Source organism: Aythya ferina, assembly GCF_964211825.1.
Source record: "Aythya ferina genome assembly, chromosome: 20".
Lineage (NCBI taxonomy): Eukaryota > Metazoa > Chordata > Aves > Anseriformes > Anatidae > Aythya > Aythya ferina.
The window spans coordinates 3,924,147-3,950,878 of NC_140318.1; the positions used below are offsets into that span (position 1 = coordinate 3,924,147).

At 56.5% G+C, this 26,732-nt stretch overlaps 2 protein-coding genes across 7 annotated transcripts; one reads left to right on the forward strand and one right to left on the reverse strand.

Moving 5' to 3' along the window:
• Positions 1 to 4,763: 4,763 nt before the first annotated feature.
• Positions 4,764 to 22,407, reverse strand: PTGES (prostaglandin E synthase). 6 transcript variants are annotated; one of them, XM_084493948.1, is made up of 5 exons: positions 22,112 to 22,407; positions 11,360 to 11,489; positions 10,496 to 10,683; positions 8,606 to 8,688; positions 4,764 to 6,566 (listed from the first exon to the last, which is right to left on the reverse strand). In XM_084493948.1, the coding sequence occupies exons 3-5, from the start codon at positions 10,601 to 10,603 to the stop codon at positions 6,317 to 6,319; spliced, it is 441 nt and encodes a 146-aa protein (XP_084350074.1). In that variant the 5' UTR covers positions 10,604 to 10,683; positions 11,360 to 11,489; positions 22,112 to 22,407; the 3' UTR covers positions 4,764 to 6,316. The 6 variants fall into 6 exon arrangements, with proteins under 6 accessions (XP_084350074.1, XP_084350072.1, XP_084350073.1 ...); XM_084493946.1 differs by having other exon boundaries at positions 10,496 to 10,784; positions 22,112 to 22,404; XM_084493947.1 differs by lacking the exon at positions 22,112 to 22,407 and adding an exon at positions 19,228 to 19,254 and having other exon boundaries at positions 10,496 to 10,784.
• Positions 22,408 to 23,445: 1,038 nt separating this feature from the next.
• On the forward strand, positions 23,446 to 26,355 carry LOC311421725 (torsin-1A-like). Its single transcript, XM_084493951.1, has 5 exons — positions 23,446 to 23,744; positions 24,805 to 25,073; positions 25,156 to 25,331; positions 25,504 to 25,631; positions 25,764 to 26,355. Exons 1-5 carry the CDS (start codon positions 23,558 to 23,560, stop codon positions 26,006 to 26,008), a joined length of 1,005 nt encoding a protein of 334 aa, XP_084350077.1. The 5' UTR covers positions 23,446 to 23,557; the 3' UTR covers positions 26,009 to 26,355.
• The last annotated feature ends 377 nt before the right edge of the window (positions 26,356 to 26,732 follow it).

Sequence of the window (26,732 nt, forward strand, 5' to 3'; positions counted from 1 at the left end):
GCAGCCTGCAGACCCCCCCAAAGCAGCACCCACACGTCCCCCTGCAGCAGGGCAAGGGGCTGAGATGGGACGAGGCCAGCAGCAGCCAGCAGAGCCCCTCACTGCTACGTTGTCAGGTCAAATCCAGCATCACAAATGGGGGTGGGAGCCTCCAACCACTAATTGATGCTCCACAGATGTCAGGGGTGAGCATCTGCTCCAGAAGGCCTGTCCTCCCAGGATGAGCGCTTGTCTGCAGGCACAGCAGAGACCAGAAAAGCACACAAATTTGGGAGCCAACAGGACAGGCAGAAAGATCTGGATCTGCCTGGAGAAGAACCCGAGCTAAGGAGGTGGCTGCCTGTGCTCTCATCGCAGCCCCGTGCTGATCCCAAGGGCACCGACTCGGTAGGGGCTGAGCATCGCCAGGAGCAGGAGGCAGCACCAAACCCTGCACACCAAGGCAGGCACTGACCTGGCACATCGGACCCAGCACCCACAGCTGGCGAACGTGAAGATCAGAAGGGCAGGAACAAGGCACAGCTCACAGCACAGGGCTCCAAAACGCAGGAGGACAGCGGAGGTGCCACCGAGCAGCCCCGTCCAGCGCTGCTTGGGTGGAGCAGGAGACCAAAAGGGGTGAAGTGGATTCGGAGAGGGTCAGAAAGCCAACGGCGGGTGGATCTGCGGCAGCGAGACGTGGCCCAGATGGAGCCATGCACACAGCAGAAGGGCTCAGTGGGGAGGACACCGCCTGTTTGCTGCTTTCTACCACCTGCCTCGGTCCCCCTGAGCCAGCTGGCATCACCGACAGTGACACCGACCCCTCTGCTAGCCATGGTCCCACTCAGCAGCAGCTTGACCCCCCCATGGGCTCCGTGCTGCTTCACTGCTGCTCCATATCCACTTATTTACCCCTTCAGGAAGGGACTCGCAGAGCTTTATGGCCATTCGTCCCGCCTGGCCCCAGGCAGAGGACATCACCCAGGCAGCATCCTCACATCCTCAGCATGTGGCCAGTGCAGAACATCCCCTTGGAGGGCATCCAGCCCCGAGTCAAGAGACCCTTGGAAGCGAAGACCTCGCAGATCCCAGGGCAGATTGCTCCAGTGACTCATTCCCGTTAGCTGCTGGAAATATGTCACTTATTTCCTGCCTCTGCTGCCCCCAGCTCGAGCAGGAGGTCCCAGCCGATGTCCCGCTGGCTCCAGGAGCTGGTGGGCTGCAAGCCAGGAGCCAGGCAGGGTCCACACATCACCGGGGAAGGGATCTGCCAGGGATGGGGAGCTCAAAGGCACCGTGCTGCCTCCTCGTCTCCCAGCACAGGGGGCTTCTCCTCCTCGGCAGCGGTCCGTCACGGCCACATCCAGCACCAGAACCAGCTTCTGGTCTCCATCCCCACGCCCTAGCTCAGGCTGGAGGCTGGGGGGGTTGCAGGGCCGTGGTTTTCAGGGCCGTTTCCTTCCCTGAAGCAGCTGGTTTTCAGCCAGCCGAGTCCCAAGCGAGAGGTCTCGGATGATGGGAGGACCATCCCGCACCCCTCTCCTCGTCCCCGACCTCACAGCCCGATGCCCGCACGGGGCTTTCCGCCCGATGGGAACCTGAAGTCTGCCCCGGCGATGTTTTAACGCAATTTTTTAATTTTTTTTTTTTTTGTGTTGTCATCAGCACCGGCTACCACGGCAGCGAGACAAAACAGAGCTCACATTTTCCAGCTCGCAGGGATGCCAGCCCCGTTATCCCTGTCCAGCCCCGTTATCCCCGGCCAGCACCTAGCGGCACAGCACCCTCCCCTCCGGCTGCGCTGAGCCCTCTGGTGGCAAGGGGAAGGCGCAGGGCCCCCCCCAGCCACCAAATCCCCGCCGCAGGGCACCCACAGAGTCCCCTCCTGGCCCAGGGGATGCGACAATCCCCCCCCCAAACCCGAGCTGTTCGGAGGGAGCACCCCCCCCCGCCCTGCAGCGGGCGCTTTGCTCCTCGCTGCGCCTTCCCCAAGCCCCCAGAGGACGCAGCCCGAGGTGGATGCGGGGCTTTAGGGGGCTGCCCCTTAAATTTGGGACAGTTTGGGAAGCGAGACCCGCTTTGCAGCCGGTGTCACAAAGCCACACGGCAGGCTTGCTGCTGGGAGCCCCCCGTGCCCCTTCCCCAAGCAGCTGCCCCAGGACCCCTCCCCAAACCCTCCCCGATGACAACCCCAAGGAGCAAAGTCACCAAACCCTCAGCAGGGGACCGAGGGGCTCGACTTTGGGCACAGAGGAGGGGGTCCCCCAGCTCCAACCCCCTCTCCTTGTCCTGCCCAGGACCCTCAGCCCCCTCCAGCACCCCGACTCCCGGGGGGGGGGTCCCCTCCTTGTCCCCAGGGGCTGAGGGTGGCTTTGGGGTGCCCCCCCGGCCCGCTGCCACACGAGGGTGCTGCAGCACCACGCAGCGCCGCGCCGGGTGGCCCTGGGGACACAGCTCGGCCCCGCAGCTCCTTCCCACCGGCTTTTCCAGCAGGGGTTGGAAATATCTCCCCTCATCTCACAAAGCGGGGGGACCCCCCAGCCTCATCCTACTTGCCCCAAAAGCCACAGCCCCCCACCACACCGCTCTGCCCTCTCCGCACCCACCCCTGCCCAGCTCCCTCTTCCTGGGTGTCCCCAGGGCACACCCCATGGCTCAATAGCAAAAATCCTCCAAAATAAAGCTTTCCACAGGCTACCTTGAGCCCTGTAAATGCCAGGGACCAGGAGGGGAACACTCATCATTTCCCTAAAGGCCAAGCCTGCTGGATGCCTGTACCTGTAGAGCTGGCTCCTCGCTGTCCCTGTGAGTCACAGGAACACGGAATCCTCACGGAAAATAACAGGATTTGCATGGCAAAAAAACACAAAGGGGACAAACAAAACACGCTTGCTAGAGGAAATGGGATTTGGGGTGAGGGCAGAGCAGGCTGGGCACACGTGGAGATGCCCCAAAACCCAGGGGAAGGTCAGGATGGAGCGGGGTGGGAAGGGGCAAGCACAGAGCCCGGGGGAGCGAGGGGTCCTGAGCTGGCTGCAGCAGGGGAAGGGGCTCCTCGCTGGGTCCCCGCTTGCTTTTTTCCCCCACCTCCAGGGTCCCAGGGCTCAGGGTGTGCTGGCGGAGTGACTCATATTCAAATCCCTCGGCACCGAACGCCGCAGATGTTTGGTCCCAGGGGGGGTGTGCAGGGTGAGCGCTTCGTGTCTGAGCCAGGTGTGGAAAACAAGCCCTTGGCACACGTGGCACACACACGCTAACCTGGGGACTGGTAGCTGCAGCCACAGCCCCTCCAGGAGCTGCAGGGGACACCGGGGATCCCTTCCCACTGCACCGAGGCCAGAGCAGGAAATTTGGAGCTTCAGGATAACGTTTGAGCCAGATGCCCAAAGCCAGACGGAGGTGGAAGGGCTCAGCACAGGGAGCAGCGCTGGGTGAAGGTGCTGCCCGCAGGGTGCAGGCAGGGAGCTCCTCGCTGCTCTGCACCCTCCTGCCCCAGGGGACAGCACCTTGGCACTAATGGTGAGCAGCCCTGAGCTCCTCAGGGCAAGAGGGAGGATATCTGGCTCCATCACCCACCTCTCCCCCCCCAAAAAAACCACCCTGCAACACCCTGGCTCCCCACCGAGCCTGCTGGGTGCCCACCCAGGCTCCCCGCTCCCCCACGCGCAGCCAGCAGCTCCCAGTGACACGGTGCTGGTCCCAGTCCCGGCCACGCAGGGCCCAGCCGGGCTCTGTCCGGTCCCCCACCCACCTCCCTCCAGGGTTTCAAAACAAACGCGATGGCTGGGCCTCTCTGAAGTCTGCCTTGTGGGCTTTCTCTGTTTGTTTTCTTGGAGCCAGGAGAGTTCACGTTCCCAAGCTTTTTTTCCCTACAGCCAGTGCAGCAGGGTTTATTATTTTTTTAATAAAAAAAAAAAAAAAAAAAGCAAGCAGAGCTCTGCACATAACCTTGGCTTCCCCGAGCAGGGCACCAGCCCCAGGCACCAAACCAGCAGCTGGGAGGAGGCTGGAAGGAATCGCAGCTCTGGGGGTTGGGGTTCCTGCAGCCCCGCTTCTTCCTTCCCATCCCGAGCCTCAGTCCAGCTCCATCCCAACGCACAGCAACGTGTACTGGATGGAGGCCATCCCACAAAGCCACCGCCTCCCTTGCTTGAAAACAAAAAGCAGAGGGAAAGGAGCGCCTGCCAGGGGAACCATTTTGTCCACCCCAGCCACCTCGTGCAGGCACGGGGCAGGCAGCGCCTCCCGACCACCGACAGCTTAAGGAAACAGGAGGGAATCGGGGAGGTGAGGGCTCTGCTTCCTAGTGAGTTCCAGCAAAAGGAGGGGGCTGCTGAGCTCAGAAAACACAGGTGGCTCCTGTATAAGCCACAAGGACAGCATGGAAAACAACTACAGCTTACCTGCACATCTCCAGCCCTCCAGGATTTAAGCACCAGCTTGGCTCCACGAGGAAGGAGTGCAGGGAGAAAACTTGCTTGGAAAAAGCATCTCCCCTTGGGAACAGGCATGGAGAGGGGCTGGGGGCACACCAAACCTTACAGCAGCCTGCTGCTCTGACAGGACAGCCAAACACAGCTGCTTTGCGAGCCCCAGCTCTGCTAAATTTAAAGGATCAGCACAAACGATGCCCACCTGGAAAAAAAAATTCCTCTCCAGGGCAGGTGGGCCTGGAGGAGGGGGTCCTGGTCTCTCCAGGAGCCCCGGGGGCACTGCTGGGGCTGGGCCCAGCTGCTGGCCAGCTGCATCGGCTGCTCCCGAAGGAAGGATGTATCAGAGCATAATGATTTGTTTTTATTGGGAATATTTGCTTCCTGCCACCAGGATGCATGTGCGGCAGCAGAGGAACGCGCAGGGGGCTTGAGACCTCGTGCGCCGCGTGAGCCAGCGAAGGCTCGTGACGAGGGGAACCCCCCGGCCATCTGCTGAGCCGGGGCTGTGCCAGCGAGATGAGGCCAGGGACAATCTGCTGAGCCCTCCCCGAACTGCTCAGCCTGAGGCCACGTCTCTGCTGGGGGCTCTGGATGGGGGCTGCTCCCCAAATTGGGTGTGGGTTCAGAGCCTGAGCTGCCTTTGCCCCCCGTGCGCTCTCGGTAAGAGCACCCAAGAGGAGAGTGTAGCAAAGGGAAGAGCTTTTGTGCTCAGGACAGCTGGAAAGGGAGTTTATTTTCTGCTCATCCTGCCATCTCCCTGTGATCTTAGCAAGCCCTGCGTTGCCCTCAGAGGAGGCCCTGAGCAGCAGAGGCTTCCTCCCTCCTGCCCTGCCCTCCAAAGGGGCGCCCCATCGCCTGCTGCCGCTCGGTGCTGGGGGACAGCTGCGTGGCAGCAGAGGGCTTGTCCTGCAGTGCTTGTCCTCCTGCAGGGCTTGTCCTCCTGCAAGGCTCCGGTCCCAACCCCTCTGCTCCACCACCAGCCCTTCACGCAGCACCACGGAGCAGCAGCAGCACCCTCCTCCCGCAGGGGCACATTTTTGGGCGCGTGTTCAAAGCGGCTCCGCTCGTTTCCAGAGCTCCCTGCCAGCACCAGCTGATCGCAGCAGCGGCGGACAGCAGGGGGACAGCTGAAAGGAAACAACCCCAAAGCGGCCACGGCACGTTCCCCAAATAGCAACGGGCTGCCCCGCAGCCAGGGAAAGGCTGCGAGCGGAAGAGAAGAGATTTACCCCGCAGCCCCAGGAGCCTTTCCAAGCATCAGCGTGTGGATGCAATGCGGGCGAGGGCGCAGCTCCCTGCAGGGCAGGCAGTTCCTGCCGGCTGTTTTGGGCACGTCCCTGGTGCATCCCGTGATGGGGCCGAGACCCAAAGCCTGGAGTAGCTGCCCCTGATCATAAGAGGGGCTGCAGGGGGCTGCGCTCGCCCCCGCTGCGCTGGCTTTGCGGCGCTCCTGGCACCAGAAGGGTGTTTGCTTTTGTCCCTCTGCCAGCACCCACGTCTGCCAAACGAGGGCTTCTGTTGGGCCGTGGGACTGCTGTTGGCTTTTTTCTCCCTGATGCATGGGGTGTCAGTGACTGAGGAGAAAGGACACATCTTCCCCACCCCAGTCTGGGTCAGTTAGCCAGAAAACCCATTTTCCTTCGGTGAAACCCCTTCTTCGAGGACAGGATGTGTGCAGGAGCGAGGGAAACCTGCTCAGCATCCCCTCCCTTCCCCCCGGGGGTCTCCCCTGCCTATTTTCCACCGCCGACACGGGGACCTCACAGCGGCCACGTCACAAATCCCCGCAGCGCCAGCAGCACCCCCACACCCCAACCCGCTCCAGCCGGGGCCATCCTGGTGCCGACGCAGCTGCAGAGAGCAGGACGAGGAGGGTTTTGGGTGGCCGGTCTTGTTGGGCGTTACCAATACGGGGCGGCGGCGAGGAGGATCTGCAGGGCCATGGAGAAGCAGGGCAGCTGCGCCACGCTGTAGGCCACGGAGCGCGTGGGCGCCCTGAGCCGCAGGAGGTAAGCCAGGGTGTGCACCACGCGCCCCGCGCAGAAGACGAAGAAGTGGAGCCTCGCCACCGCGGGGCTGGGCTCCAGCAGGGAGTAGATGGCTCCGAGGAAGAGGAAGGGGAAGATGTTCTCCATGTCGTTGCGGTGCGCCCTGGAAAGGGAGAGAAGGTTGCTCGTTCCCAGTGGGGTTCCCCGCTGTCTCCCAGCCCACCGAAGGGGTGGATGCAGCCCCCAAAAGGCTCCGATCCGCCGCCCTACGCATGCACGCAGCGGGATTTTGCACCTGGCATCCCTCCGGAGGGGATGCTGCGCTCCCAAAACTGGCGGCGAGCTGCCCTCCATGCCTGGGACGCCTTTGGCGCGGTGGCTGACAGCTCGAGGGCTGGAGTTATAAACAAACAAAGCCAAACAAAGCCAAACAAAGACCCTGCGCGGAGCTGCGAAACGCTGCGAGCTGGCGAGGGGCCAGCGCGGCACGGCCCCAAATGCGGCCGAGTTGCTCAACAAGCGGGTGGTTTGCAGGCAGATGTGTCCCTGGGATGGGAGGACTCGTGGTGTGTTCACCCTTCGCCCCCTGCCCGTGGAACCGAGGTGTGTTGGGGCTGTGGTGACAGCCGTGGCCCAAAGGGTGACCCATGGATGGCCACGGGGCCAAACCCTGCCCGCTCCCTAACTCCTGTGCCCCAGCATGTTCAAATGTCCACAAAGCCTAGAGAAAATCTGCGATAATTTCTTCTCTGAAGCAAAAGCCAAGATGCTTCTGCTACTCTGTGCAAGCTGAGAAGTGGCCGTGAGGTTTTAGGCTGCTCAGACCCAGCTCATTAGTGCAGACACGGCTGCGAGGAGCCTGGCTGGAGGCTGGCTTTGCAAACAGAAGAGGAGCTGTGTTATAAAGCCCCTCTCCTGCCCCTGGAGGCGGCTCATAGCGGGGGAGATGTCCTGGTGTCTGCCCTGGCTGCTGCACCCCAAAAACACCAAGCTCCTCAGGACAACGTCTGCCAAAACCTGAGTTGCTTCCAGCCCTGGCTTTGCTGCAGTGTGAGGGTGATGCCCAGGAAAGCTTCATCCAGGGCTTCCAGCACCCCGTGAGCCCCACATGCAGCAGCAGCACGAGGGCTCTGCCCACTACATCCACCTCCAGGAGGGGCAGAGCCCGGCCTCAGGGCCCTGTCCCCCAGCAAGGAGGGATGGACGTGGCAAGGAGCCCGCTGGACAGCCCATTGCAGCAGCTCTCTGCAGGGTTTTGGGACAGGAGGGAGGAACTGGCCTGGAGGAGGCACTGAAATGAGTCCCTCAGCCCCACCGTGCTGCTGTGGGTGCTGTGCACGGGTTTCAGCTCGTGGCTGCTCGTCCCTGCCACATCCAAACCAGTCCCCAGCAACCCAGCCTGGCAGAGCTGTGGCGGGGCTGGAAGGACCAGTGAAAAACAGGGAGGAGAAAAGTGTTTTGTTTTGTTTTGTTAAAAAAAAAGCAAATTGTCCTTCCAGGGCTGAAGCTCAGCCAGGGGCCTCCAGGCAAGGCGAGGGGGAAACCTCGCTTGCTCCACGCAGCCCCCACAGCCCCCAGCACAGCACCAGGGCCGAGCACCCTGCTGCACCCTAATGGGGACAGAGGCCTCGGGTTTAATTTGGCTCCCCCAGGGCTGCAAAAGGATTTGTAAGGTCAGACCTGGCTTGTGCTCACCGCACAGTTCAAGCCCCAGACTTCCCCAGGCTGCTCCTCCAGCTCCGGTTATTAATTTTTTATGGCAGCCTGTTTTTCTTCTGAGTAACCAACAAAAGGGTTATGATTAACATTGCTTCTATTATTTTCTTTCCCCTAGCAAGCGAACAGCTCACTGCCTCCTCCTCCTAACCCCTGGCAGCCCAGGAACTTGGTGATACGGGAGGTTTTGCAAAGCCCACCCAGCGCTGGGAGCAGTCACGCTGAAATTGGGGTCGTGTCAGCTGTGGGCATGGGACAAGCCCCCAAGGACCAGCAGGGCTCTGAGCACCGGGGTTTTGTGGTGTCTGCTGGCCCCAAACCCGCGTCCTTCCACTTCTCCTCGCTCTAGCACACACCAGGCTCCCGTTAAACATTAGGCTGCCCTGGTGTACAGGGGCCTGCCTCGGACCTGCAGGCATTCCACCCATCTGGGTAATTACTTAATTAATGACCCTTTTAGCTTTCCACGGCGGCCCCGGTACTCGCCTGCGGCAGCGCTCCACATCGGGGTCCTGGCGGTAGTACTGCAGCCCCCCGTTGCGCAGTGCGTCCTCGGGGTTGGCGAAGGCCTGCAAGAGAAAAATCCCCCAAGGGGGGGCTGTCAGGGGACACGTCTCCAATGTGGGAGCTTCATTTAGGGGTTTTGTGTGGATTTCCGTGCAAATCTTAAATGGGGAGGTTAAAAAAAAATCGTTAAATCCGCTCAGCCGGATGGGAGGAGCACAGTCAGTGCTCGCTCGGGGCCTCCTGTGCTGCACCTCGGGGCGTGCTGGAGATCATTTGGGTGCCCTTGGTGGTGCAGATCCCTGCCAGGCTCCCATCCTCAGCTCACCGCGGGGCCCCCAGCCCACCCTGGGCAGCACGCAGGGCTGAGGAAGGGTCAACATCTTGTCTGGATGCCAAGGAGATGTGGTTGATCTGCCACATTTATTGCAGGAGGTCCCAGCTGGAGCTGGGAGTTTCCACCCCAATGTCCCCATCGCTTTTCGGAGAGCTTACAACGCTTCCTGGAACTCTACAGGTGGGCTTTTTGCCCCTGGCCCTCGAGACCAAGGAGCTCTCTGAGCCTGTTTCTCACCACCCTTCATGAACACAAGGGCAAACGCACCTCCACGTGCACCACCCTGGGGGTTAAGCCCCGCTCGGTCCCCTGAAAATCCCACTGCCCCCTGAGCAGATCAGAAATCTGGGCTCCAAGCTCCCAGGGGTCCCGTGCTGGCCTGGCCCCAGCCCACTTCTCTCTGTGAAACCCTTTTGGAAGAGCCTTTGCCAACCCCCGAATGAGATCACTCCTGGCACGACGCTTGCAGACGGTGAAGGAAGCATCCAAAAGATAACAGGGAATGACAGATCGGTTTGCCCTACCGAGACAGAAAATTCCCTGGCTGGCTTTTGGGCACTGATGCTCTGGGACTGAAACAGGCCCCAGGGGAGTTGGATTCGTCATCAATAGGCTCACAAATTGAAATGATTAATGCAAGCTCCCCACCTATGCTCAGAAGCTGCTCGGCAGGGACCTGTTTACACGCGACAGCTTCGCTCTGCAGCCTGCAAGGGACCCTGGCACTTCCTTCAGTCGTGTTACAAGCCCAGGCTGTGCCAGGGCTGCAGCATCTCTCACAAACTGAGGAAGAAGCCAAATTGTTAGCTACAATGATGCCGCAGCACAGGAGTGTCCATCTTTGCATTTTGCCTGAGAGCAGAAATTTCTCCCTCGCACTCCCCTGATGCCGCAGGAAATGTCTCGAATGGTTTTCAAGTTATTTTTACAGACAGCGGAGTTTTGCCACCAGCTCCCACTGGGCTGCAGGCAGTCAAGCTCCTGCTCCTTTTCTCTCTGTGTCCAAGACCCATTTCCTCCCGCTATTGTTTTTGTTCACCACGACTTTTCGCTCTCCTGGAGCGCCCACGAAGCGATTCGGCCTCTGAAAGCACACGAGAGCTTTCTGCTCCATCACAATCGTTTCTTCTGGCATTTCAACGATCTGTGCTCAAACCTTTCTTTTTTTTTTTTCTCCTGTTCTTCCAGACACAGCAAATTAACTGTAAACAGAGCCTCCTTCCAGAAGCAGCTCACCTGCATGGCATTTGAAATCTGAAATTGCTATTTAGATTAGGATTCAGGAACGATAAACATCAAGCTACAGATGGTAGAAACAAACAAAAAGAGCCAAAGAGAAGTGAGATATTTATCTGCCACAGCTATAAAACATGTTTTGCTTTCAACTCAAGTCAAAGGAAACCCGCCTTGCTTCTGCAAAACTTTGTGGCGGCCTTTCCAGGATTAAAAGAAGAAAGGGCTCGCAGAAAACCCAAACAGAAACCCAGGCGAAAAAGCAGAAATGGGTGAGGAAGGGAAAAGAAAACGGAGCGTACCTTATTTCTGAGTCTCACTTGCCCCGTAATGATGGCGACGACGTACATTTTCACAATCAGGACCGTGCTGTAGAACGCAAACGACAGGAACACTTTGTTCTCCATCATCTTGGGGAGAGGCTCAGAGCCACCCGGGGCCGTCTGCAGCGCTTCCAGCCCCCGGAGCTCCTGCCTGGGCTGCGAGGGCTCTGCAGGGGCAGGGACAGCGGCGTGTCAGCGGGGCTGCAGGCAGGAGCAGGGGTGTTTCGGCACGGTTGCTCTCTCGGTGCAAGCCCACAGCCTCTCGGAGCTGGGCAGAAGCAAACAACGAGTGAAAACCAAGGGTGGGCAGCAGAGCGAGCCGCTCGCCCTGCTCCGTGCTTCTCGTGCCCCCCCTGGGATGTCCTGAGCTGGGACACGGCTCCCTCAGCTGCTTAGGGGGTGCAGCAAGTACCACCCAGCCCTAAAACCACCCACCACGGCCCCCCAGACCCAGCTCCGCTCCCGGTTGTGTCTGGAGCTGCCAAGAGCATCCCTCACCCATCAGTGATGGGTGGGAGGGAGGAGGAGGTGGGGAGAAGGAGGGCACCTACCTCGGCTGCACCCAGCCCGTGCTGCTGTGCTCCCTCTGTCCTGGATCCCGCAGCCACCCCTCCGATCCCACAGCCACCCCCACCGTGGCAGTGCTCCCAGTGCTCCCAGTCCTGCCCAGCATGGGCTGAGCGCTCCCCTGGCAGAGGCAGGCAGCTCTCCCCTCCGCTGCCACCTGCCAAGGGACAGGGGACAGCAGAGCCCTCCCTTGTCCCAAAAGGGCACTGGGGTGCTCCCGAAGCCCCCGAGCACCAATAAAACCCCAAAGCCCCGAGCAGCAGAAGGAAAACTCACCGAGTCTCCCGTCCCGGGGACAGCGAGGCTTGGGATTTCTCCAGCAAGGTGAAGCAGGGGAGCCAGGTACGACGTGATTCCAGGTCTGGAAAAGCGGCACCTAAATTTGGAGCTGCCTTTCCTCAGCCAGCTAAAAAAAAAAAGAAAAAAAGAAAAAAAAGAGCAGGATTTAAGCCTTCACGGAGGGGTCGCAGCTCTGCTGTGAGCCTTTAACTCCTCCTTCCCCAGCCCGCAGCAAGGGGCACAGAGGGGCTCCCCCAGCCTGGATCTGGGGCTGGGTTTCTTTAAAGCACACCAAGACGTGTGTCAGGCACATGGAAACTCCCAGAGATCGAGCGGAAAATGAGTGCCTTGAGGATGTCAGCGGTTTTTTCATTAGCTGTTGTTTTAGACTAGAAAAAGTTGTTTCCAGCCACAGAAAAAAAAAGCCCAGAAAACCAATGAGCAGGGTAGGATGGGCGGTATCTGTCGAAAGAATCTCCCGAAGCACTGCTGCTTCTGGGTCTGCTCCTGCTCTTTTGTGCTTTTTAACCTTTTAACTACCCACTGAGCAAGCTTTGCTCCAGGAGGAGCCAGGACCAAGCTCAGGTACCAACCACAGCCCCTCCCTGCTCCACGAGGACAGATTTAACCCCAGCAGCTCGCAGCCCCCTCTCTGGGGGGGCTCGGGGCAGGACGGAGAGCAGGAGCCCCCCTCTCCTGGCGCAGAGCTCTGCCACCTCTTTGCATCCACCTCTGGATCTCCCTCGCCGTGATGATCTCCTCTGCGGTGATGCCGTGGACCCCAAGGTGCTGTGCCAGCCCCCTGCTGTGCACCGGCTCAGCCCCACGATGTTGTGAGCAGGAAAATGAGCGCTTTGATGGGTGAGGGATGCTCTTGGCAAGAAGGACCTCGGTGCCCAAGGGCTGGGTGATGCGAGGCACAGACCAGCCCTGCCACAGGAGCGAGGGTTCCTCTGGGAGCCTGGAGCCAGGGCAGGCTGCCGGGCCCCTCTCCGACCCCTCACACCCTGCTCTGGGTTTGCCAGCCGAGCCCACAGGCATCCCGCAGTGCCTTCATCTTGTGCCTTCCCCTCCTGAGGCAGCAGCATGCCCTGCTGAGCAGCAGGATGGCACGAGCTCGGTACCACCTGCAGGCAAGCCAGGACTTCTCCTGGCAGCTGGAGACGGACGGACGGACGGACAGACTTTCTCTGCGGTGTTATTCAAGCACTGGCAGGATGTCCCGGCCAATTACATCAATATCAATTACACGAAGTGATCAGGAAACACAGTTTTAGGTGCAAGCCCCTGGAGCAGACCCAGACACACACGCTGGATGTGTGGGGTGGGATCCAGGGTGTTTAAACCTGCAGCAGGCACAGAAAGGGCCTTCTGCTGTGGGTTTCTGCATTTCAGCCTCCTTCCCACGGGGCTGAAGCCCAGTGCTTGGATGGGGACGAGGGGCAGAAGCCACCTTTGAAGGCAGAGGGGATGCCCCTGGGATCCCAGCCTCACCTTTTGGGGTCCTCACACTGCGGGACACAGCCTCTGCAGGGCGGCACCTTCCTGGCACGGGGCAACGCCGGCTGCCAGGAGCAAGTTCAGCCCCCCCACAGGGTCAGGAGGAAGCAGGCTGTTACTGTCAGCGTGCTGATCCTCCTACACGGATCGCATCCTGCTGGGACAGAGCCACTGCTTGAACATAAACCGTGTCCTAAGGGCAGTATGGCTTCACAACACAAGCCCTGCCCTAAAGCCTTTAGGGCACAAGGTCTCAGCTCAGGAAAAAAAAAAAAGAAACACCCCAAAACAACCCTGCTAGCAAAAAACACAGCGTTCTTTGGAAAACGATTAATAAGAATCAGGGCCAGGCTTTGAAAGGGTTGAAGGCTTAGTCGCTGGGTGAGAGTGACCCCAGGAGCTGTGGGGAAAGGAAGAGGATTTTGCTGCATGGCCCCAGGGTGCTCCTGCCTGCTGCTGGCCAGGGTGCAGAGCCCTTCCCCGAGCACAGCTGGGATTTTCAGCCACATTCCCAACTTGATCCGAGGCTGCTGCCAGCGCAGGTGCCTCCTGCCCCACTTCTCCCAGCACCAAGCCCAGGAGCAGGCAGACGGGTGCCAGCCCTGGGGAACCCAGTGATCCACGGCAGGCAGAGCTGCTCCAGCTCAAACACAGCCACGTTTTCAAGTAAAGGCATGAGTCGTTTCGGCTATTTATCAACCAGAAAAGCGCTCCACCTGCGCTCCCTGCTCAGCCTGCATGAAGCCAGGGTGACGCAGTTGGGCCCTGCCCCAGCTGGCAGTGAAATGCCCTTGCCCCACGCGCAGCTCCCTGTCCCCTGGGGGTCTGCGCTGCTCTTTGGGGTGTATGGGACAGGAGAAGACACCACAAAGTAACTCGGCAATGAAACCAGCAGCGTGAGCATCTCCCGAAGCTGCTTCAGCCTTCCTGCAAACTCTCAGAGATTTTGTCTGTCGCTTTGTAAAGCACTCTTCCCCGCAGCTGTACTGGCAGGAGCTGCCTCGGAGGCCTCAGGCACAAGGAATGTGCGATGGGACTCTCCCAAATTGTGCTTTGTGCTGGGGAAGACCAGATGCTGGCAGCAGCAGAGGGGCCTGGGGAAGGGGTGCAGTGGCTCGGGGTCCCCGACACAGCAGAGGAGCGGAGGCAGCTCCTGTTCCTCCTCACCAAGGCCAAGTGCACGAGGCAGTGGCACGTCCTCCCCGCTTCTCCCTCAGGGCTCCATCTGCTCCCAAACCCCACGGGGCTGCTGCCCTGCTCCCAGCCCCGCTGTAGCCCCAAGGAGGTGAGGCCATCAGGCTGCGAGCATGTGGGAGGCAGATTATTTTTTCTTGGTCTGAGCTTCCCATGGATTCACGCCTGAGCTTTCTCTTAGAGGAAAGAATTCCTTGGCTGGGCTGCAGCGCACACAAGGATGCGGCCCAGCTGGGAGGGAAGCTCCTCTCCTCTCCCCTGCTTTTTTTTTTTTTTTCTCCCTTTTACCCAGCTGGCCCAAAGGCTGGCTCCTTGTAGAGCTGCACCTGCCACTGCTGCCATGGGGTGAGGGTGGGCGACAGGGGACGGGGCACATGAAGCCAGCTTCTCTTGCTTCACACTGCATCAACTCACGATGTGTTTCTTTTCCCCAGAACCAGATCCTACCAGCTGTAAACAGCATGAAAAAAAACAAAACAAAAAAAAAAAAAACACTTAAGTTATTGGCCAAAACGAGGGGGTTTCCCAGCCAGGCTGGGGAGAGAAGAGAAATAAATCCCGCTGCCAAAAATTCCAAAATCAGGAAGCGTTTCTGAGACTTGAAGCAAGCATTTGCAAACGTACAAAACAATTACAGATGCCCTGCTGGGATGCTCTTGAGCAAGAGTGAAGGTAGGTGATGCTGCACGGTCCTGCCCTCACACGCCGTGTTTCGGGGCACGTTTTACAGCTGTGAGAGCTCTGCCTAACACGGCCGGGACAGAGCGCAGATGTGGGGCCACGTTTCAGCCTTCCAGAGGAGCTTGAAGAAGAAAACAACCCAAGGAGGCTTTTCTCCAGGGGCTGAGCACACTGTGACCTGCTGGGCTGCCCCACAGGGCTCTGATCGCCCTCAGGAACACAGTGCGGTGCCCACCTCAATGGCTGGGACCTATTTGGGGCAGGTGGGAACCTCTCAGCTCCTCACTGCCCCTGCCTTGAGACCTGGGATGAACAGCAGAACTCACCCATTTTGAAGCTTTCTGTTGAAAACGGGTCTTAAAAAGGCGTTTTCAGGCTGCTGCAGCGACACAAAGGTAGCACAAGGGGAAGGGAAGGGGCAGCATGTCCTCACTTCTCCCAAAACCAGCGGATCAGTGACACCGTCCTGGCGAGAGCAGCTCCACAGAGAGCCTCCCTTCACAGCCTGCCACGTAGCCTCACCCACCGCAAACCTTTCCAAAACACGGCGCTTCTTTTCAAAACCCCCGAGTCCTCTCCGTCCCCTCCGTCGCCCCTAGACTAAACAGGGCTAATTCCTCCCTCCCCTCCTCATAGGTCATGTTTTCTAAACCCCTTTATCACACACGCCGATCTCCTGGAGGCTCGCACTGCTCGGGGCGAGGCACTTGTCCTCCTTCCCCAGCAGGCCTCCGCGAATCGCCCCGAGCTCCTCACCTCACCTCAGCCATGCTTTCCGAGCTTAGTCACCGAGAATGATGTGGCAGCCACCGTGAAGAGCTTAAATCAACCAAAAAACTGCACTTCCTCTCCCTGCCCTCCTCTCCTCCCCCCACCCAGGAGCTCGGTTACCTTGCCTGAGGTGAAATCAGGCTGCTTTGGTGGCTCCTTAGCGGGTTTTCTAAACCCACAACAAGGAAGAAGGGGTTGTAGGACCAGCTAACCTCCCAGAGGGAATGTCCAAGTGACATCATGGGCCGCATCATAAATGTAGATAAACCGTCCTACAGCTTCAATGAGCGACCCACCAGCAGGCCTCCAGCAACCTGACGGGCCCGGTGCCTCGATGGCTCTCCTGACTCGCCGGCCGTATTCCCGTGTCCATGACGTGCGCTCCAGAAATCTGCTCCACGCTGTGTTTATGCAACCACGACTGCTTTACACAGCCCTCCACGAGGAGAGAGGTTCTCATGTACAAATATTTACACCGCTGCAGAAGGCATCTGCCTAGCACGGCACGTTTCTGTGGACAGTGCCACCGGCTTGGCCAAAACCGAACAAGCTCACCCATTAACAAGGGGGAAGCTGGACCAGGTGGGAAGAGATGGGGGCTGCAGGATGCCGAGGCCACGTTATCAGGGCTGGAGCTGCCCCAAAAGGGGACTTGGGTGATTAAAAGGGTTTTGTGGGACACTTGCTGGTGGAAGGGAGCAGGGAGCTGCCCAGCCATGCCTCAGGTCCACCACCATTTCCATCACCTACCGGGGGTAAAAAAGCAATGGACTGGGGCTCGCTGGCCCCATACACACCCTGCTGACCTTCAAAGGTTGGGGATTAATTTAAGCTCTGAATCACGAGGTTTAATTCTCTTTCCCAAGTTGTTGTTGTCATAGCTGACGGTAATGCTTGATAATTACACGTCTCGAGTCACTTTCCCAAACTGCTAAAATTAAATTGCCCGGCTGACAATGGACAGTGAACTCGCTACAGACAATGAGTTCCGTAATAAAACACAGTTTAAGTTAAGATGATGATAATAATCTTTTTATAGGATCTGCCTCCCCTCTTGTTCATGTCACAGAGGCACGCCGGGGGTTAGGAAGAACGGCAGTTCTTGCTCAGCTTTGTCTAGCGTACTCCTCCTTTGATACATATCTGTGAAACCACCTCTTACTCAGCTTTATCACAGTCCCATTCACTTTCATCTCTCTTCAAAGGAGATTCCTCCGTGCTTTTGATTATCCCAGTCATACTTTCTTATTTCCCTCCAACGCTGAAGCAAGCAGATGACCAGCACATGACTCCCAGCTCTCTACGCTCCGACCGTCCTCCGGCCTGCTAAGAGCTCGTTTGTCTTTTAAATGCCACCAGTCCTCACTGAGGGGGGCTAGGATGACTCCGCACCAAGTTGTTTAGTTCTCTGGAGGGGCTACTTCCAAACTGAAGGAATTCCAGCTATGTTCTGGCAGGAGACAAGCCCGGGACACTCACCCCGCAGCCATCCGGCAGCAGATCTGCCTTCTCATCTCTGTTTTTCCAGGGTGTTTCTGTATCCCCCAGCACAATCTCCTCTGCTGCTAGCATAGCCCAAGCACTGTTCTTTGTCGAGCGTGTCCGTGCTGTTTTCATCTCGCTCCAGCTCACTGCCAGCCACAGGGTTCCCAGCTCTCACACACATTTTAACAATAGCTGGAAACTGAAGCCCTGCGTGCCATCGGCTATTCATAGCAGAGTCCGTTCTCCTCCCTGTTAGACCACATTTCTCCTGGAAAGAGAACCGAACCTTTTCAGATCCCTCCCTGATGCTGGCAAACAGCCTCCTCGTGCCTTGTGAGCAGCCAGCAAGCACCAGCCCAGCTCGGAAACCTCCAAGGGCAGCCAGGCTCTGCCTGTCAGAACAAATTGGGGAACAATTACAGCAGCACATGGCTACCTCCTGGTGGATCTACATGTCCCTCAAAGCCAGGTTAAAACGAGGCAGAGGTCCTTACCCAAGCATGAACTAGAGGAGCAGGAAAAAGAGAGGCGCCAGTTGGAATAGCTGCTTGGCAGGACTAAATTTGGTGGCCTGTGTTTACTGCTCTTCCACAGGAGATGGGCGAAGGAGCAGGGTGTTTAGCTTTGCAAACCCCGAGGCAAACGCAGCCCGTGATTCGAGTCCAGCCCAAAGCCTCCTGAACACTTTCAAACCCTCTTTCACCTAAGGGTCCCGGAGCGCTGGACGATGATTCCTGGTTAATAGCTCCACCACCTTATGTACATTGGATGAGATACAAGCCACTCGCCACATCAGAGAGGCCATGACCGGAGGGCACTGGTTACTTACGCCCTATAATCCTCTTCCCGTAGCGATCCTCCCCCGCCACGTTGAGTGCAGTGTTTTCTTACTTAGTCAGGTTCAGGTTTCATCCTTTCACACAGTTTTCATCCCCAAGTTATTATTTTTTGCAATAGAAATCAAGTTTTAAGAGAGAAGGAAACACGGGGTAGAGTTTCCCTATTATTTCTTGCTCTCTCGGTGAGAACTATTGCTACACAAACGGGCTCGGACGAGAACCACTCCGCTCCAGCTGCTTCCGAGCCAGCCTGGAGAACAAAACCAGAAAGCAGATCCCGGCTCCAGACTGGAACCCCACAAGAGTCCCCAGTTTCAGATTCTGATCTCAATTGAAAAAAAAAAATAAATATGGGAGTGAGACGGGCAAAACCCAGCCTCACAGCATCGCCACCCCACCAATGAGGAGCTCACAGAGCAGCTAAGGTGACTTCTGCACAGGGTGACACCTCCGTGGCCAGACATTTGGGGTGGCAGTGCAGTCCCCAGACCTGGTCACTGAACCACAGATGATGTGATGTCTGCACCGGGAGCTTACGAGTCAAAACAGAGACTAACCAGCAGCACGCAGCGCAACCTGATAGCCCGTCCGCTGGCTGTCATCTCAAATTTGCCCATTTTTCACTCTCGATCTTGCACAACACAGGCACTGAAATCCAAGCCCAGAGGCAAGGAGGCAGGAGAGGAGCCAGCCCTGGGCAGTGAGGGGTGACGAGGTGATGCTGGTGGCACACCGGCCCCCTCCTGCTTTGCCTCTCTCAGCCCAGGAGGATTTGCATGGTCCTCCTGTGGCTGCTGTGTTGTGCACCTGGCTTTAGGTGACACCGTCAGACCTGGACTATTCTGCCCTGTAACCAGAGACACCGGGGCCAGCACACAAAACACCTGGAGCCCCATTGTCCTCGCAGCTCAGGTACTTAAATCCTTTACAGAGGTTTTCTCCAAACTGTATCTTAACCTCTTCCCTCCTGGCACCAAAACTAGAAACACCTGGAGTGTGTTGATGCCACCAAAATCCATTTCAGGAACAAACACCTGTTAAAATTGCACAGCTATGGATTTGAAAACCCCATTCTCAGAGCCTGTCACTCCAGCAGTCCTGGCATCTCCTCGTGCAGAAAGTTCTGTCCTCCCAAAGCCAAAGCGCTGCCCCACCGTCCCTTCTCCCCCATGGGCACGCTGTGGGGTGAGGAGGAGCAGAGCCAGGTTGGGTGCTGGGCACTCAAACACCTCCCTGTGCTTGTCCTGAGAGCACTTCTCCATCCCTCTCCTTCCTCATTGCTGGAGGGGATGAATACAGCTCAAAGTCAGACAGGCACCTCAGCAACAGCTCCTAGCAGAGCTTTAAGGAGCAGAGGGGCACCCGGCCACCCTGCACCTACCCCTAAAACATTACCTTCCAGGGGAGATCCCACAGGAGGCAAGGCAGCAGCTTCGCTCACCCACACCGGTGCTGTAGACCCAGCGTGGCTGTGAACACCTTTCCTCCTCCTTTTGCTCCTGTCCCCACCAGCTCACACCACCCGGCTGGCTCCACCTGCTGAAAACCACCCGCTATCAGATTAAAAATCCCTTTTTATTTTTTCCTCTCTCTGCAGACCTTCAGCATTCACCCAGCAGCATCAGGAGCGTTGATGAACCTCGCTTCCCCCTCAGCTGCTGCACCTTGCTCGGGGTAGGTGCTGCTCGTACAGCGTGCTGAGGCTGCCCCCCGACCGCAATACAGGCTCTGGATAAAAGATTTCAGGTTGGGCACCCAGCTGGGAAATCCTTTCCTCTTGTAGGGAAGAACCTCTCAGCTGTGCTCTCCGGAGACAGCATCCAGAGGAAAAAATCCTACAGGTACATCAGCACTTCGCAGGGGTTCAGACAAAGGGATTATTTCACACGAGCAGAGGTTTTTGGACATGGGCACGAGGTTTCCCCTTCACCCACACCCCAAACTCCTCCGTACCATTCCTTGTTGGACTGTCCGCCCCCAGCAGCACACGCTGACGTGAGGAACTCTGATTTTGTGTCCCAGACAAGGATTTTTAAACCTGCTCAAGGCAAATCACATCTCAGGCTCTTCAGCAAAGACATCAGAGAGAGAGCAGAGCTGCTAATCCCTTCGCTATAAGCTTTCCAGGTATGAACGGTCACATTAAGAACTTCCATTGCCTCCAAACCTCAATTTCCCTACCTACGGGAGGAGGATGACAGTCTCTTGACTCCCGGGGTGTTGCCAGGATTAGACAATGTTTGCTCATCGTTAATGTAGGTTTACGGTGCCCGGTGTTATTTCTATAACCACCACGTTGCAGAAAGGCCAACGAACACATTCCGGTGAGTCAGAGCCTTCCCGCAGCGTCGGTGCCGTCCTCAGAGCTCGGTATTTGGATAAAGCCCACCGCAACCCCCTCCTTCAGAGGTCCCAAAGTACGTCAGAGCGACAGCCTTTTCCTGTCGCTGCCTCGTCTCTGTGCTCAGGGCTTGGAAAGATGCTGCTGAAATTGAAGAAGGGGAAGAAAACAAACCCAAACCGCACATACAGAAGAGGAGAAAAAAAAAAAAAAGTAAAAATAAAAGTCTCTTCAGAACAATTTCGAGCATCAGAGAGGGTCTAGCTAGGGTCAGACTGCAGGGAGAGGAGCATGTGGAAAGAGGTGTGCTTAGGTAGAGATTAAAATAATGATGGGAAACCAAACCTCTCTCATGGAGGAAAATACAGAGAACCTTGGAAATATAGAGAATATACACATTTTGCAACAAAAACACTGACTTTTTTTGGAAAAAGCATCGCTTCCTTGACCATACAACTCTTCCCGGATACCTCCTGCACTCCAAGGACACCAGGCAGGGCTGAAACCCCGATCCCTATTGCCTTGCCCCAAGACTGAAGATGTTTTTTCCTGGCTCTGCAGGTACCCAGCCCTGCTAACCAGCCCTGTCCCAAACTCCCTCAGTTCAGCCACGGGGCTGCGAGCTCGCAGCCAGCCCCGGGAGCGCTGCCTTGAAACCAACAACGCACAAATCAAACCGTGGGCGGGTGACAGCAAATTTCAACATACGGAAAGCAGAGAAAGGGCAGGCAAAGCTCTCTCCTGGGACTTTCTTCTCCTCACCCTTGGCCTTCAGCACTCCACCTCTGCATCCCCTGTCTCTCCCTGTGCAACACACCCTGCCCACCTCCTCCCCTATCCCCTATCCCACCCCTGCCTACCCCCTGCAAACACCCCACATCCTCCAGCCCACCCCACCCCTCCCCAAATCCCTCCTTTCCCCCGTTTTGTAATTCCCCCATGCCTTTACCCCTCCCACACCCTCGCCTTTCCCCCCTCCCACTCCCACCACCCATCACGGGCACCCCAAACCACCCCTTACACCCCAAACACTTTCGGAAAATTCTTCCCAGCCACAAATTTCCAGCTCCCTCAGCCTGGGGCGGCTGATTCACCATGACTGGCTGCTGGCTGACCGCCCCCAGCCCTACGCCCATGGGGGCCGGTGTCAGCACAGGACAGGAGGCCAGTTTGGGGTTTTTTTTGGGGGCACAGGAGGGTGCTGAGCGAGGTGCTCAACAGCACAGCACAATTGGCAACAAGACGGCGCGGCGCACGCTGCGTGTGCGGGGTCTGTGCTCCACTTGGAGCTTCCAGACAGCTGTTGGAGGAAATTGCCATCAGTGTCAGCCTCAGCACCGCTATTAGACATCTCATCCATGTCCGGGCCCAGCTTGAACCCATTTAACTTGTAAGGGATAATGAGATAACAGCATGACATGTTGCAGCTGAAGGTTATTTAAACACCCATCTGGTACCTGTTAGGCAGCATACATCCTATTGTTGTATAGGAAATATATGCCACCTCCCTCCCATATGGAAAGGGGAAGATCTATAGATGTGTCCCATGCTACCCCTTCTTTGTACGTGAATGAGATAATTCGCCTTCTCTGCGTTGTTTCTAGCGTGTCACTTTACATTTTTTAACCCAGTTTGGGAGATGTGGTCCCCTGCAGGCTGGTGGAAGCTTGTGGGAGGACACAAGACCGAAGTGAAGGATTTGTCCCCCTCACACAGTCAGTCAGAAGAGGCTCGTTTCCAGATATATTTGAGGAGAAAACATAGATTATCATCTGTGAAGCCTACACACCCTTCCTAAGACACAACTTGCTGCTGTGCTTTATCCCAGAGGGATTCAGGGCTGAGCGCCCAGCTCACCGTGCTCAGGACCCTGCTATCCCTACAGAGGAAGGGGAAAACATCTGCAGGGTGAGCGGTGCAACCTGCCTGCACCTTTACCTCGGATGTGCAGCCAAAGAAGCTCCCGATCGCAGCTCTGCCGCCTCGTTTCTTTATTCAAACTCTCCGTCCTCCTTCAGGAGATAACTCGGGCTGCCCTCAGCCCCCTCTGAGGTTGCCTGGTGGAGCCCGAGCAGCCCTGAGCACTGTCCTGTCTGGTGTCCCAAGAAATCACATTTCACAACCCAACCTCTGTTTTTAAGGCGATGTTTTTAAAAACCTCCTTTCCTGTTTTGCTCAGGAATTACGTTCAGTCCCTGCAGTCCTCCTACCCCCGTAAATTCTGGCCCAAACCCTTTGTCTGACACCCCATCTAGCGTTCAGCCCAGCCAAGTGCAGAGGAGCGGTGCGCCGAGGAAACAGCGCTGGCTGGAAAATTCCCAGTATTTTTCTCAGCCGTATCAAGCCACTTCTGTAAAAATATCCTTTGAACTCACCTCAGGAGAGTCCAGGCAATGAGGAAACCTGCACGATGCCTCCAGTGCTGATCCCTTCCTCCAGGCAGCCTCTGGCTGAGCTGAAGGAGAGGTGGCAGCCTGACAGCCCAGCGAGCCCAGCTCCGTGTGCCTCAGCTCCTGGGCAGCCCAGGAGCTGAGGTTTTGGGGTTTTGGGGACACCCCCGTGGGGGAGCCGCCTGGGCAAGCTGCTTTGGAATAAAGAGCAAAGAGCAGGAGCTCGAGGGCAGCTGACAGCGAGCACCTGAAATGGGCAACGCCATCGCTTTCCCCATAAGCGGCACAGGGCAAACCTGGTTTCAAGAGACATCACATCTTGAATGTGTGTACTGGCTACCAAATAATGCTCTTTGGTGTTTTTCCAGCGAGGCTTTTAAAAATAAAGCGGGGATTATTTACATCTGCTTTTCACGTTTTATCGTTTTAAAAACTGTTTACTGAGAAAATGAAAAATGTTTTGCCGCCTGTCCCTCCCCTGTGCAAGCACGCTCTTTTGGCAGGGCAGGGATCACGAAGCTGTCAGGACGAAATACCCGCTCTGAGAACCTGCTTGCAAAAAGCAGCTTTCTGATGTGTTCAGTCCTGTGAGCTGCACAGAAGGAGACCTCTGGGCTGGGCGCAGAGCCCCGCGCCGAGCCCAGAACAAGCGCCGCTATGTTCCTGTAATCACCAGATCAATTAGCACCTCGCCTCAGATGCCGTGAGGCTCCAGTCCTGCTCCCCTCAGAGCTGGGCTTGTTCTGATCAAATTCTCACTCTCCCCACGCGGTACCGCCCGCTCCTGGGCGATGCCCTGCTCAGACACTTTCACTTCTCCCGGCACAGAGCCGTAACCCTGCCCTTGACACGAAATCATCGTCACATCCAGCTTCCAGGAAATTCGGCTCCCATTCGCTGGCGCAGCCTGAAGCACCACACTGCAGGGAGTTGCTCTGCAATTTCTGTTTCGCTTTGTTTCCCTCCTGAGCCAGGCTGGCTTTCAGTTTCCACCATGAAGCCTCTGAGCCTTGGTGTGTTCTTTCTTCTCGTGCCCGCCTTGGTGCCAGCCTTGGACCCTCTCAGCGCTTCGCTCCTCATGGGGGGGGCCGCGGTCACCTGGCAGCTCTTCTCCCCGCACTCCTGGCTCAAGTGCCGTCTCCTGGAGTGCTGCAATGTGAAGGACACGCTGAACTTCTCAGGTAAGGCAGTGGCAAGGGCATCAGGAGCCAGCTGCCAGTGGGGCCTGCTGATGGTCCCAGGGTGGCGAGGGCTTCCCTCGTAACGCCAGCATCCTCGGGTGGTCGTGGAAAGATGAGAGTCAAAGCCTCTCCAGAAGGCAAAAGCTTCTCATAAAGCTTATCCCGCACGTGGCCACGTACCCTGTTTGTCATACAAGGACTGGAGCATTTTCCTCGCTCGTGTCTTGGTTTTCATTGGCAGAAGCAGGCAAAATTCTGTTGGCAAATTTAAGGCTAAGAGCCAAAAATCCCATGTCATGAGATGGACACCCCGGTGGTATCCCAGCCCCCAGTCACCAGTGTCCTATAATTGATATCAAGCGAGCAGCAATCAGTGGTAGCTCTAGGAGTCAGAACATTTGCCGTTTCATTTCCCCGGGCCAAGCAGGCTGGAAGTCTCCTGAGAAAGGGGAAGACGGGCAGCTGGCTCACCCTGCCTGTGGGGAACTAGTGCAGAGTCTGAAAAAAGCTTACACAACCTTTCAACCATAAATTTTCAGATCCTGCCACTCGAAAATCCCCAATCCCTTTGTCATAGGACTACAAATATTGTTTCATTTCAGAGCTGGGACACAGATTTCAAAGGGAATTCTCAAGCACTTGAGAACTGTGTGCCTCCAGGTACTTCAGTGCATCTCTTCACACCGGCTCTGGATTTGGCTGGTTACAAACAGAACGGTTTTTAACACTGAAAAAGAGTCGTGGTTCTTTTTTAAGAGGATGTGATACAGCAACAGAAGGACTTATTTCTATAAATATGAGGTGTGCTTGATGCCACAAAAACTGTTAAGGAGAATTTAGCGCATGTAGAAAATGTCTCTGCAAGTAAATTAGATCCCATCCCAGAGCTTCACAGGAGGCAATAGGTACCGTGCTGCTGGGATGTCTGCCCATCTCTGCTGGTTCAGTCTCATCATGGGCTGAGGGCAGGGAATATTTGTTCTCTCTGATGGTCGTTCAGCTATAGCTGAAAAAAGGGAGGAATAAATGGCATTTTCTGCCTCCCCTCTCATTCTTCCAGTTGTGAAGATGGATTTGGAGCGAAAAGTCTTTGGCCAGCATCTCGCTGTCCAATTAGTTCTGAGAGCTCTGAATGCAAATATTTACTCCAAACGGCCCAAGAAACCCCTGGTGATGTCCTTCCATGGCTGGACTGGAACAGGCAAAACGTTTCTCAGCAGTATCATCGCAGAGAACCTCTATCAGCCTGGTGCACCAAGAAGGAGTTTTGTGCACCACTTCAACACGGTGCTGCATTTCCCACATGCCTCACGTGTCCATCTCTATAAGGTACTTCCAGCTTCACCTCATTTTCTCTAATTTGTCTGCAACTGTGAGTGCAAGCCCCAGATAACGTTGCCTCTTCTCACAGGAACAGCTGCAGAACTGGATTCGGGGCAATGTCAGTGCCTGTCCACGGTCCCTTTTTATCTTCTCTGAAATGGATCAGATGCCACATGGCCTGATAGACTCGATTACGCCGTTCCTTGGTTACCATGAAGAGATTGATGGAGTTTATTATGGCAAGGCGATCTTCATCTTCTTGAAGTAAGGAAAGCTTAAAAAAGGGAATTACAGTCCCAAAGAATCAGCAGGGACAAAGGGAGTAACAGTTTTGTAATAGGTTTGTGGCTGACTGCAACTTAAACCACTGCCAAGATCTGAGCAATACAGATGGCAGACACAGCTCTAATGAGCCCATGAATCTCTTTCCGAACAGCAATGCAGGCGGAGATAAGATAACAGAGATGACTCTTGATTACTGGAGAAGGCCAAAGAGAAGAGAAGACATCCCTGTGAAGGAGCTCCAGGATCTGCTATCTGAGGAAATTTTCAGGAACACAAACAGTGAGTACCTCTGGCTGCAGGTTCCAGGACCGCTGATGTCCGGTGTCTTCTGCAGACTGCTCCAGGAGGTGGGCAGCAACGCGCTGGCCTCCGCAGCACTCGGATGGGAAAGCTCCCCATTCTCTCTTCTAGGTGGTTTCTTTCAAAGTCAACTGATCCAGAAGAACCTGATTGACTATTTCATCCCTTTCCTTCCTCTTGAATATAAACACGTGAAAGAGTGTGTCCGGGAGGAGCTGCGTGCACAAGGGCATCCTGAGGACGAGGGCCTCATCACAGAGATTGCCTCGGCAATGACCGACTACCCCAGTGAGGAAAGCATCTACTCCAGCAAAGGCTGCAAGACTGTTGCCTCCAGAGTGATTCTGAGCATCTAGACCTCACGAGGCCAAACGCCTTGTGTTCTTACTGCAAGACCAAAGTAGATGAAAGAACCAGTAACTCCCTTCCCCATCAAGCTACATGTTCTTCCTTGATGGGATTCGGGCTTTTCCATAGCAGAGGGGCCTTGAGATAAACACAAAGGGCAATGCAACAATCACAGCACAGAGTAAGCGGAAGAGGGACGTACATGGAGGATGAGGTTTGCTCTCCTTGCCACACGATCACTCCCAAATATAAGTATTTCAAAGAGGACAATCTCCTGCTTTTGTGGCAGGACTGTTTGCACCCAGCATTACACTAATTAATACGATCTATTAATAAATAACCATCGTGTGGAGTAGTATCTGCCTGCTTTTTACAGTCACCCACCTTCTTCACAGCAATCACGCAGATCAGCACCACAGCTCCTGCTTTACAGGCGTGGAAACCAAAGCAGGAAGGAGGAGACCGAGTGCTCCAAACCCAGCCAGAGGTCTGGGGTCAGCAGCCCACCCGCACGGCACCACTACCTCACGCCGACGGGGCCATCCCACCCTGCCCAGGCTGCCACACTGTTCCCTCAGGCTGTGGTGAGGGAGCAGAAAGGAGGCTGGGGGCTGAGGCACTGTGGTGTGAGAGGTTAAAGGAGCTGGGGGTGATGCCCAGGGAGCCGTTTTTAGTGTCTCCACTCTGCTCTATGCTCTGCATGCGGTTAACATCTACGGTTGGGAGCCTAGG

Excerpts from the sequence above, each read along its gene's own strand:
- LOC311421725 (XM_084493951.1), top strand. The coding sequence starts at position 23,558 with ATGAAGCCTCTGAGCCTTGGTGTGTTCTTTCTTCTCGTGCCCGCCTTG. Across the intron at positions 23,745-24,804 it reads GGACACGCTGAACTTCTCAG|TTGTGAAGATGGATTTGGAG; the intron begins GTAAGGCAGTGG and ends TCATTCTTCCAG. Across the intron at positions 25,332-25,503 it reads GCGATCTTCATCTTCTTGAA|CAATGCAGGCGGAGATAAGA; the intron begins GTAAGGAAAGCT and ends CTTTCCGAACAG.
- PTGES (XM_084493948.1), bottom strand. The coding sequence starts at position 10,603 with ATGATGGAGAACAAAGTGTTCCTGTCGTTTGCGTTCTACAGCACGGTC. Across the intron at positions 8,689-10,495 it reads AAGTGAGACTCAGAAATAAG|GCCTTCGCCAACCCCGAGGA; the intron begins GTACGCTCCGTT and ends TTTCTCTTGCAG. Across the intron at positions 6,567-8,605 it reads GATGTGGAGCGCTGCCGCAG|GGCGCACCGCAACGACATGG; the intron begins GCGAGTACCGGG and ends CTCCCTTTCCAG.